Genomic DNA, 12960 nt, shown 5'->3' with positions numbered 1-12960 from the left:
AACTTGGTGTTCATTTCACTTAGCATCATCTTATGTGTTCATATGCTTTAGCTATTGAGATCTTCTGCTATGATTATCCTACACATGTACTAATTATTCCCAATGAGGGAAACCATAGAGTCTATGTTTCTTTGGGTCTGGCTCACTTCACTTAGTATGATTTTTTTCAAGTCCTTCCATTTCCTGACAAATGGGGCATACATTTCCAATTTTTTATAAAAAGAAAGTAATAAGGAATGATACAATTGTGTAGTCTACAACTAATATTTTAGTTGGTTTTATTAATTGTGTCCAAATATATCCATACATTACACTTATTATTATTTCTGTAATCTAGAAATTTTCATATGAAAACATTACAAAACAAGGCAATTAATAGATCTGGCACTTTAAGGGAGCAATAAATTTGAAACTGTAATTTGCAAACTCTACTTGAAAGTCATCAGAGCATAACATCATCATTACAATTATCTATCAAAAGATTTAGCTCAATTACATTTTTTAAAAACACTCCAGTCAAGATGGCACTACTTGTATCAGGATTTGATTCTCTAAGGAGAAGAATACTAATGCCTTCATTAGCCATTGTCCTAGTATCTTCCTTCTTTGCAATTTCTCATGTGGCCTATGGGGGATATTTGCATACTTACCCGGAGATTCAGTAAACACTAAGCTCTTTAGGGTATGTGAACTTTAGGAGTGAGAACCATTACATATTTACAATGATGGTTGGAAAAAACCTCTTTTTGGGAAAAAGGTACTTTTGAAATAATTGAATAGCAGCACAATTGCCATCTTCTTAGGTATTATACATGCTCCTGTACACTTTCTTCACACAACAGTTAAGTTGGTTGTAAAATCACCCAGAGGAAAAAAGTTATAATGCAATAAACTTAAATCTCAGAGAAAGATTTCCAGAGGATAACTTGAGCTGTTTCTGACACTTTTAGTATTTAAACAGATGTGTGGAACCGTATGTTGGGAGCCCAGTGGTCACAGTCTTGAGACATTCCTTGATCAATGATGATATTTCAGGCTGACTGCTGCTGCAGATGAACACTGCCAGGAGATTGATTACACTGGCCTTTCTCTTTGACTGTTTGAATTGGCAGTTTGACAGATTTTCCCTTTTAATGGTAAATCTGAATCACCTATTGAGCATGCTACAAAACAGTTTTCTTACTTTATATTCCCTTACCATTTACCATATATACGTTGTTCTTCATTGTCTTGCATTTGACTAAGAATTCTAGTGTGTATACATCTCGTCAGTCATAGTAACTTGAAGGTAAAGAGCCACATTTTATAATCTCAGACTTGCTTTATGACTCCTGTGGCATCTAACTTGAGGGCAAAATAATATATGAATGGTTAAAAAAAATGGCCTTGTTGGTATACAGATGTAAAGTACAATCTTTAGTCCAAAGTTTAATAGTGGTGGGAATGTAAGTCATAAGTGTCAATTTCATGAAAAGCAAATCAAGATTTATCATATTTAATATGAGCATTGAGAGGATATGATGCCACATAGCAGTTTAATATAAACTCTGACCAACACAAAATGCTCAGTAAGTCATAATGATAAGTAATTGTAGCTTATAAACGTTTTTGAAATTAACTCTTATGAACATGAAATTGGCAAATAGTTTTTGAAGGTTTATGTGCCCAGTTTTCCAGATCCTTATTGACTTTTAACTCGCAAGAGGAGAAATGTATGGGTGAAACAATTAGATTACAAATGTATTAAATTCCAAAAGTAATTTCTCTAGCTAAATTCAGACATTAAATACTTTACGTCACAAAGAATGAAGTGGGGTTAGTTATATAAAGAATCAGGAACGTTTCTAGGTCAGTTATTTTCTGTACTTAATATTTCTAAAACATAGTTATAAAACAGCTCATCTTTTGGCAGATCATCATAAAATAACTGTAAACAGAGTTAAAGGGCATTCCAAAATCATTTTGGCCACAATTAATACATATCTTGGGTTTGGATAATCACCTATTAGATAAAACATGGTCTTTTCCAAATGAGTAATGTGAAAAAAATATTGAAAGCTTTCATTCATTTATATTTTATGAACACTAGATATAATGCTATCTTTCTGTCTGAGTCTCTCTCTTTTTATTCATTCAAAATGTATTAGTCATCATTTCTATGTCAGGCTCAAGGCTAGGTGCTGAAGATACACAGTAGTGTATGACTAAGTAGCTGCCTCTGTGAACCTTACATTATAATGGACAAGTACTAAACAAAGACAGCTTAGGGTTAAATGTAACTGAATCATTAAGTGAATTTAAATGTGAAATAGTATTATTTTCCCCACTAATTGCTACTTACTGTGCTCTATTTTACTTTCCTTTCCCCACTGGGAGACAGGAGTAATGATAAATATTTCAATCTGATTCTATAGATTTTAAATTGCTTTCAGATATTGGAAGACTGTCATTCAGATTTTAAAGCCTTTGTCTTTACTAACTCCAAGCTCCTTTCTGATTCAAATACCATCTCTTTCTTCAAATAGATGAAACACCTGACTGTAGTGTCTAGGAGTTTGGAGAGTTCCTGGTAGGATTTTATTTGTTTTCTTTCTTCCTCCTTGTATTTCTGTGACTCCTTTAGTGTTGTCTTGGGAGAGGAGTATCTGAAGAAGAGCAACAAGGAAAAGACAGATGCTGTGAGTCTGAGTGTGTTTGTGTCCTCTCTTTAATTGGTAATAATTATCCTTTTAACTGTGTATGAAGACTATATAAACATGTAGTTGCTGCAACAGGATACTGATGAGAGGCTTCCCTATGAATCTCCCCTGGACATTAGAAAGCCTTGGCAAATTTTGATTACATCTTCCCTGAGACCTTTAGCTTGTACTGCAATATCATTTTCCTCTCACATGCACTCTTTTTGCCCTATGTTAAAAAGCCACCGACAAGAATAATCTATTTATCTACTACAGCTTGGACTGCTAGATACTAAATCCATTTATTTTTCTCTTCAAACCAGAAATGCAGTGTGTGTTGGGAATAGATGAAAATTATTTCTGGCTCTCTTGTCATCAGGCTGTCTCCAACACATTGTCTTTCCTTAGAGTTATTTATCCCTGAAGCAGTAGAATAGGTTAAGTCCTGTATCTCTGTGCGTATGTACTAGGTCTCCTGGGAAAGGAAACATCTAGTTTACTTATGTAAAGGTGGCCTCCTCCTCATTCCCAGACCTCTTTGTTTATTGGTAGGGGATGAAGAAGAGGAGTTAACTTCATTAGTTCCCTGAGCTGCTAGCTTCACATACCAAACACTGGACTGTTCCCGAGTTGAGCATATCAGGTGGATATCCGAGGTCAGTTCTGGGAAATAGAATCCCATGCAGCACTTTCTATCAAATGGTCACTCATAATATAGGTAAGATTCTGCACCTTTTGGTTCAAACCAATTATTTAAAAAGTAAATCCTTAGAATTCCAGATCATTAAATATTATCTGGTGGCTGTTCTTGTATTCTACCAATATTCATCATGACTATGCTTTGATCCTCATAACTGGCTTTGTTTTTATATACCTTGAGTTTCTGATGAGCCCAATGTGGCACTGTGGCCTTCCATTCTGACTCTTGAAAGATCCCAGATAAGCCATTATGTAGGTTATGTGCTAAGAAGTAAACTGAGAAGCCATCACTCAGGACAAAAGCTTCAAAATGTGTGAGGATGATAAAAGCGGTGACACTGATTAAGATTCATTGCACTTACACACTATCATTGTGAAAGCTGTGTAATATCTTTTCCTCTCATATAAATAAACAGAATAAATAAGTATTGGTAAATGTTATAAATAAAGCGGTCAGGCATTATGGTGCAAACCTATAATCCCAGCACTCAGCCATCTGAAGCAGGAGGATTGTGAGTTCTAGGCCAGCCTGGGTTACAGAGTGAAGCCCATCCAAATAAAAGGAAAGGTAGAAAAAGAAGGAAAGGAAGAGAATGAAGGAAGGATGGGAGAAAGGCAGAGAAGAATAAAAAGAGACAAAGAGGGAGAAAGAAAGGAAGAGAAGGAAGGAAGGATGGGAGAAAGGCAGAGAAGAATAAAAAGAGACAAAGAGGGAGAAAGAGAGGACAAGAATTAGAAGATGAGGAAATTAGGACTAGGAAGTAAGGGAAGGCCTTTTCATGAGGCTGAGTCATGTAGGATTCTTTTATTTTAAATTTACTTATTTACAAATTGTGCTGCGATGAACATTGTTGTGCTGGTGGCATTATTGTGATTTAGTTTGTGGTCTTTTGGATAGATACCCAAAACTGGGGCTGCTGGGTCATAGGGGAGTTCTATGTTTAGCCTTCTGAGGAATCTCCATACAACTTGCCAGAGGGGCTGAACCAGTTTACCTTCCCACCAACAATGAAGTAGGGTTCCCTTTTGGCCACATCCCCTCCAACAATTGTTATTGTTAGTTTTCTTGATATATGACATTCTTACTGGGGTGAGATGGAATCTCAATGTTGTTTTGATTTGCATTTCTTTTATGGCCAGTGATGTAGAGCACTTTTTCATATGTCTCTTGGCCATTCTCATTTCCTCATCAGAGAAGTCTCTTTGTAAGTCTTTAGCCCACTTGATTAGGGGGCTATTGGTTCTTTGCGATTTTGTTTTAGAAGAAGGTAATTTTTTTAGTTCTGCATATATTTTAGAGATGAGGCCTTTGTCCATTGAAAGCCCGGTAAAGACCTTCTCCCAGTCTGTGGGCTTTCTGTTTATCTTGCGAGCTATGTCCTTTGCCATGCAGAAGCTCTGCAGTTTGATGCAGTCCCATTTGTCCAACCTTTCATTGATTTGTAGCCTTTCTGGGTCATTGTTAAGGAAGTTCCGTCTGGAACCAACCCAGATACCCCTCAGTAGACAAATGGATCAGGAAAATGTGGTACATATACACCATGGAATTTTATGCCTCTATCAGAAAGAATGACATTGCCCCATTTGTAAGGAAATGGAAGGACTTGGAAAAAATTATACTAAGTGAAGTGAGCCAGACCCAAAGAAACATGGACTCTATGGTCTCCCTCATAGGGAATAATTAGCACAGGTTTAGGCAAGTCACAGCAGAGGATCACAAGAGCCCATTAGCTATACCCTTATGAACACATAAGATGATGCTAAGTGAAATGAACTCCAGGTTATGGAAACGATTGTTACATCACAGTTGTAACTACTTTCAAGGTCCCATGTGTATCTGTAGCTTCTATTATTGATGATGTTCTTGTATCACCTTCCAGTGGTTGTACCTACACTATCTCTGTAATCTTATCTGAGTATATTGGAAACCGTGTATACTGATATTAGAAGTAGGAAATTGAAAGGGAATACCAAAATTGAGAGACACAGGGTAAAAAAAGACAACTACAAAAGCAATACTTGCAAAACTGTTTGGTGTAAGTGAACTGAACACCTCAGGGGGCAAAGGGAAAGGGGGAGGAGGGAGGGGGGAGGAGGGACAAGGTAACAAACAGTACAAGAAATGTATCCAAAGCCTAATGTATGAAACTGTAACCTCTCTGTACATCAGTTTGATAATAAAAAGTGGAAAAAGAAAAAAATAAATTTACTTATTTATTGTCAAAGTAATGTACAGAGGAGTTACAGTTTCATACATAAGGCAATGAGTACATTTCTTTAAGTTTTCATTATCAAACTGAATTACAGAGAGGTTACAGTTTCATACATTAGGCATTGGATACATTTCTTGTACTGTTTGTTACCTCGTCCCTCATTACCCCCTCCCCCTCCCCCTTTCCCTTCCCTCCCCCATGGGTTGTTCAGTTCATTTACACCAAACAGTTTTGCAAGTATTGCTTTTGTAGTTGTTTGTCTTTTTTTACCCTGTGTCTCTTGATTTTGGTATTCCCTTTCAATTTCCTAGTTCTAATACCAGTATACATGGTTTCCAATATACTCAGATAAGATACAGAGATAGTGTAGGTACAACCACAAGAAGGTGATACAAGAAGATCACGAGGCTGAGTCATGTAGGATTCTTTTATTTTAAATTTACTTATTTATTGTCAAAGTAATGTACAGAGGAGTTACAGTTTCATACATAAGGCAATGAGTACATTTCTTTCTGTCTTTTCTTTCTTTTTTTTTGTACTGGGGATCGAACCACGGAGCTACATCCCAGCATGAGTACATTTCTTATTAAACTTGTTACCTCCTCCTTTCTTTTTCTCCCACCTCTCCCCTCCCTGGTTCCCTCTCCACTCTCCCCTGAGTTGTACAGTTGTTTTTTTACAGCATATTATCTTGTAAGTATTGCTGTTACACTGGTTTGCCTTTTACCCTTTGTCTCTCCATTTTGGTGTTTTTCTTCCCTAGTTTCGACAAATGTACATACAAACAATACCCAGGGTACCAAAGTCAGTTTCAGTGACATCAGGGGTAAAACCATGGGGAAGAAAAACAAAAGAAAAAAGCATAATTTCATATGGTACCTTGAAAATAACAACCACAAAGATAAACCACTTACTTCCAAATCTTGTAGTTAATTTTGCTTAGCATCATCTTATGTGATCATATATGCATTTCTATTGAGCTCTTCTGCTAGGACTATCCTAGACAAGTACTAATTGTTTCCATGAGTGAAACCATAGAGTTGATGTTTCTTTGGATCTTTTTCACTTCACATATGATTTCTGCCGCCCCCCTCCCCCAGTCTTTCCATTTTTTTCATGAATGGGACAAAGTCATTTTTCTAATATAAGCACAGAATTCCATTGTGTGTATGTACCACATTTTCTTGATCCATTCATCTACTGAGGGGCATCTGGGTTGGTTCCATATTTTAGCAGTGGTAAATTATACTGTGATAAACATAGTTGTGCTGGAGCTGCAGTGTGGTCTTGCTTGTAATCCTTTGGGTGAATGCCCTAAAGCAGCTTTACTGGGTCATAGGGAAGCTCTATGGTTAGCCTTTTGAGGAACCTCCACACTGCTTTCCAGAGTGGTTGAGCAAGTTTACACTCCCAACAACAGTGTAGTAGGGTTCCATTCTGTTTTGGCCACATCCCCGCCAGCATCTGTTTTAGTTTTCCTGATAATGGGCATTCTTACTGGGGTGAGGTGGAATCTCAATGTTGTTTTGATTTGCATTTCTTTTATGGCCAGTGATGTAGATAGAGCATTTTTTCATATGTCTCCTGGCCATTCTCATTTCCTCTTCAGAGAAGTCTCTCTTTAAGTCTTTAGCCTATTTATTGAGGGGGAGTTGTTTCTTTGAGGATTTGTTTGGGGGGAACTTAATGTTTTGAGCTCTAAGTATATTTTAGATATGAGGCCCTTGTCTGTTGTATGGCCAGTAAAGATCTTCTCCCAGTCTGAGGGCTTTCTATTTATATTATTGCTATATCATTAGCCATGCAAAAGCTCTGCAGTTTGATGCAAGCTCATTTGCCCAACCCTTCTTTGATTTTCTGTGTTTCTGGGCCTATATTAAAAAGTTTCAATCTGAACTGAACACCTGGGGGGGGAGGGAAAGGGGGGGAGGGAGGGAGGCATGAGGGACAAGGCAACAAACAGTACAAGAAATGTATCCAATGCCCAACGTATGATACTGTAACCACTCTGTACGTCAGATTGATAATAAAAATTTGAGAAAGGAAAAAAAAAAAAAAAGTTTCAATCTGTGCCAAGAAGCCCTAGTGTTTCTCCTATTCCTTTCTGCAATGTTTTCAGGGTATCTGCTTTATGCAGGATTCTTTACATTATCTTTGTAAAAAATAGAAAAAATATCTCTGGAAGTAGAGAAAGTACAAAGGCCATGAAAAGGAAATGACTTTGGTACAATTCACAGACAAATGAAGTGAGCATAGCCAAGGAAGAAAAATGTTGTGAAATAAAATAAAAAAAGCACTATGGGCTTGAGTTCTGCCTTCTGGCCCCTGAAAGTCTAAAGAGTTCAGATTTCACTCTACATTCTATGTGGGGATATTGAAAAGTGTTATGTTTACACCTGTGAACATCCATTTTTTCTTCCATTTGCATAAAAACCAAACATATATGTCATATTACTATTATTTATAAAATAGAGTTTTGAGAAATATAAATTAGAAGTATAAATACCCCTTATGTGAAATTCTTGGAACACAAAGTGCTTCTTATTTGACAGTTTTTCAGATTTTAGAATATTTTTTATAGACTTTACCAGTTGAATAGCTCTGGTGGGATTTCAGAAGATTTTGGGTTTTGGATTTTCAGATAAGAGTGCTCAACCTGTAGCTGCTATTTTTCTGAGGCCAAGATATATGGTTCAAACTTCATCTCCCCTCTCCTTTTTTTGCTTTTCAGCTGCCGAACAGTGAAGGATGAAGCTGTCATTCCTTTTGATCCTGGTGGTCTTCTGTTCTGCAGTCAGTTCAAATTTGAAGATGGTGTCAAAGAGAAATTCAGGTAAGTTGCTGGCAACTTTTCATTATTCAGTCAAAGCCTTGTAGTTTTTGTGAGCATCCTGAGGGCATCTGTGTCTTTAACAAGGACTATGTTTAGCCAGAAGCACTTATACCAGTTATATTGGGAAGAAAAAGGGAAATGGAGTTTTTGCCTACTACTGAGAAAATGTTGGATAGACAGAATTTGGATAAAGTTCAATGTACCAGTGTATGGACAATGAAATGTTGAAGGCCTATTTAGAGTAGCTTATATTTGGTAGTAAATAAACTGCTACTGGGAGAAAACATTTACAAATCACAAGATAGGAAACCTTTTCGTGTGTGTGTGTGTGTGTGTGTGTGTGTGTGTGTGTCCTTCTAATTGAGTGTGTGACTTTTCAAACAAAACCTTTTAATAGATATGACTGAGCTTTAGTTAATTTCCTGAAAAGAAGTAATTTAAGAAGTAATGTCTGTTCTTAGGACATGATGGTCTGTCATGTAACCTTGATTGTACTAAGAGCTTAAATGTAGCCAGTAAATATCTCAATCAAAACTTAATCATTGTTTAATAACAGTTGAATATCTTTCAGTTTTGGTTTTTCTAGCTGTAATTCCAAAATTATCCATAAGATTTTAAGCATTGGATTTTTTTGGTCTATAATTATTTTCTAAGACATTGAAGAATGTATTGTTATATGGGAACAAAAGATGATGCTGGAGTTTTCTATTGGCTTCTAATTCAGTTATTTCTGAGAATTAAATAAATATATTTAATTTTTTCACTAAGTGTAAACTCTGGGAAATAAAGCACATGCTTACTTTGAGAAGCAATAAATTGTAGGTGGGACTTGAAGTTTGTTAATGTTTATGTTCTAAGGGAAGGATGCTTGCTAACTGAAATAGCTAACAAATAGTGCCATTCAGTGGATGATACATTATTAAGTTTTTCACAAAAGTGGGTCACAGGTCACACAATAGGAAAGTAATACTCAAGCCTAAAAGGATTCTGGAATGGCAAAGGTAGGGCCAATGTATTAGGTTTTTCTGCTTATACATGCTCATGTATTTAAATCACTTTGGTATAATTGTGACTCTCAGCTGTATTTGTGTTTAAAATTTGTACCTATCATCTCTCCAAGTTGTTTTATCATTCCTGGCTGCCTTTTCCTTCCTTACTTTTCAAGTCACATTTTCACTTTTGATCTTGGTTCAGATTGATTGCTGCTGAAATAAAACACTTGGAGGGTTGCCTTAGTAGCAAATGTAACCTGTTGGACCAGATCTCATTTTTCTCATGTGATTATGTCATAATGTATGTAGCAGAGCCTGAAAAGTGAAAAAAAAAGAATCAGAGGTTTAATTAGTCATCTATGTTATGATAGCTTAATTCATGTAAAATGCAAACCAAAATTAAAGAAAACAACAAAAAACACAGGTGTTACCTCTGTATTGTCTTATTACCTTGGTTTGCTTGTTATTTATGAAGTGAGAGACTAACACACCCATGTACTCATGCTTGCACACAAACATACACAGAATGTTATCATTGAACCACATATAATATTCAGAGATCTACTTTTTACTTAAGACTTGCGGTGAACTAGTAGAATTTAGCTTTGATCTATTAATGCATACAAGTACAATCAGCTACATGAAAGAAACATTATACAAAACAATCTCACTTAAAGTTGGAGTATTTGAATGATGTCAATGTTCTTTCTTTCCCTTAGGCTTCTCCTCCTAAACAATAGCAATTCTGATACTGGAATACAACTGGGCACTGGGAATGCCATCTTGGAAGCATAATTCTTTCTTGCTTCTGATTATGGTGTTCACTAAGTAGGCAAGAAAGACTAATTGGTCAGTGTGTGTTTGCTTATCTGTACGGGGTTTGTGTTATTTAATGAATCAAGTTAATAAATTAATTTTATGAATAAAATTTGGTGTGTGATGAATAAGACATCTAAGTTGCCTATAGGTGATGTAATAGATGTACTTGGAAAAGTTCTTTTATTCTCACTTCTGTTTAGTCAACCTCATCAAAATCCTCCTTTCTAGCTCTACATTTCTTTTAATATTACTATTGTATGTAGAAAACAGAGTTCTTTGCATTCTAGTTATAAGAGTTCTATTTGAGTTGAATTATCTCTCAAATATATTTTAAAATGCTTTGGTGACCCTGTAGTACAACATCTGGTTTCAAATAAGTTTGTGAGATCCTTTGCTAATTAAAGAGATCTGGGTTCAAACATGTATGGTTTCTCTTTGTGCTCTCCCCACTACCAATGGAACTCAGAGCTCCTATTTGTTTCCTCATTTCCCTTCCCCCAAATTGAAAAATAAAGAATGATTGTGCCCTTTATGAACTAGCTATGACTGTTTTGTGCCAAATGTGAAGCCTGTTATAATTTCTGTGCAGTTCATTGTAGACAGAGACTCCTTTCACTGAGTTCCATGTAAATAGTGATGCCAAGGACTGCCCTTATGCACCACAGAGAATCAAGGCATGAAACTTCCTTCTGTACTTAAAACACAAGGAAAATGCTTAATAACAGATGAAAATACTTTTTCTCTTAGTACTAGGAATGGGGTACAGGGATTCATGCACGCTAGATACACCCCACTCCCCCACAAGTTCATTAAAAATCTATTTTGAGCATACATTGGAAATAACACCCTAGTTTGGGGTGGTGTTCAATATTTAGAAATGACAACATAGGCAATGTTTCTATGTGATGCCTATTGAGAGTGGGACGCCAAACCATCATTACTGGCTCAGGAAAGAGCAAAGATAAATCTGTGACTGAGTCTAGCACAACAGCTAGTTTTAAGAATTGTAGCAAATTAGCCAAATGAGAGTCTATCCTCTCTTTTACAGAGTACTCATCTTGCCCATTATTCTTTGCATTTTCTATGTTTACAACTACATAGATCATTTACAAAGCCTACTCTGTTGAAAGGTTTACTTTCTTTAAATGAGCTATTCTTTTGGGAGGAAATTGGCTTCCATCTTGAGAAAGGTCAAGGGTAGAAACGTCTACTTCTTAAAAATAGGCGGTATATGTGCCTAAAGCTAATTTTAAATAAAATTTAATGGAGGAATTAGTATCTCAAAAAGATATCATTCAAGGTCTTCTAATAAGCTGAATTTTTTTAAAACTGAAAACTATGTCCCAATATTATAATGTGGATTTTTGTTTATTAATCAGGATGTTAAATGGTCCTTTTTTAGCTCTTCTCTTTGTTATTGCTGCTTCACAAAATGCAAGCTCTGTTATGCAGTAATGGGTACTCAGCTCTCCCAGCTTAGCTTGGATTTCCCTATCAGAGGACAAGACATCTGTTTCCTGGTACAGTATGTTTATGTTTAATTTTGATTCTGCATTAGATCATCTTTCAGTCAGTTCAGCTACATGATGACCATAGCAAATAACAGCTAGGTGACCTGCTGTGGGGAGGAAAATTGTAAAGCTACTTGAAGTGCCAGACTGTGAAGTCAGGCCCCACTTTACCACGCGAACCCCACTTTACCACATGAACCTGAGATAAGCAGGCCCTGTGAGCAAACCCAGGACAAGCCCATTAGGGCCCAGTCAGTCTAGAACTCTAACCACTGGGAATGCTTAACTCTGACCACCCCTAGAATGCCTTGAGCCCTGTGCCTTGAGCCCTGAGCCAATCAGATTTGTACCTGTGTCCTAATGTTGCTTGGTTGAACACCTGATTGTTGTAACTTTGTTTTTTGCCTTTATAAGCCCTGTGTAATCACAGCTCGTGGCTCCCTCCTAACCTCCGCTGTGTCGGTGAGTAGGACAAGGCCTGAGTTGGAGCTCGCTTGAATAAAGCCTTGCCTTGCTTTTGCATTTTGGAACATCTGAGTCTCGGTGGCCTTCTTGGTGGTCGTCTCGCAACTTGGCACAACATACTAAACTATTTGAATCAGCTAGAAAAATGGATTTTCTAGAGGTAAGGAGGATGTGAAGACCTGTGGACACACACTGAGTAGTTAGACATGCATTTTTGATTGACTTATATGGAGCCATTCAATTCATGTAACAGTAGAACTGCTTTATTTGAAGCTTTGGATTACTGGTGTGTAGAAGTAGAGTTTTCTGCTTGTTAATGTCTGGGTAGAGGTTTAGTCTTATTAGAAATGTATTGCCTTTAAAATTTCCAGTTAGATAAGGGGAACATCATAAATGCAGGAAAGCAGGTTGTAAGAGCCAACATTTCTGGAACAGTTAGAAAGTCTTTCAAACCATTTCCATGTGTAAACAGAATAACATCTCCTGTAAAATAAATAGTTATATAATTATTAAATATTCTGTATTTGATACTTCAAAAGGAGATATGGAGAAGAAGGTAAAGGATCAATAAGTTGCAATTGAAATTTCCTTTCTTAACTTTATACTAATGAGCTAAGATCAAGGAAAAAATTGTTTCCATGATCTATTCTTCAACTGAATGGGACAATCTGAGACTTGCTACTTGGGTATATTTAATCTCTTTAATTGGGGAGACTTCTCTGGAGGAATCTATGATTGAAGGAAGAGAAA

General features: G+C 36.5%; 1 protein-coding gene across 1 annotated transcript in view; it reads left to right on the top strand.

The window, feature by feature from the left end:
* Positions 1-8317: 8317 nt before the first annotated feature.
* The window catches only part of Il1rapl2 (interleukin 1 receptor accessory protein like 2), a 1034445-nt gene continuing 1029802 nt past the window's right edge, over positions 8318-12960 (top strand). Inside the window, exon 1 of the mRNA XM_048336557.1 lies at positions 8318-8423. Coding sequence (XP_048192514.1) covers positions 8339-8423 — 85 coding nt within the window. The 5' untranslated portion in view covers positions 8318-8338. The remainder of the gene's footprint in view (positions 8424-12960) is intronic.

Source organism: Perognathus longimembris, chromosome 28 (assembly GCF_023159225.1).
Source record: "Perognathus longimembris pacificus isolate PPM17 chromosome 28, ASM2315922v1, whole genome shotgun sequence".
In the NCBI taxonomy this organism is placed as follows: domain Eukaryota; kingdom Metazoa; phylum Chordata; class Mammalia; order Rodentia; family Heteromyidae; genus Perognathus; species Perognathus longimembris.
The sequence above is the reverse complement of the archived record's forward strand: the minus strand, read 5'-3'. Positions and strand labels throughout refer to the sequence as shown.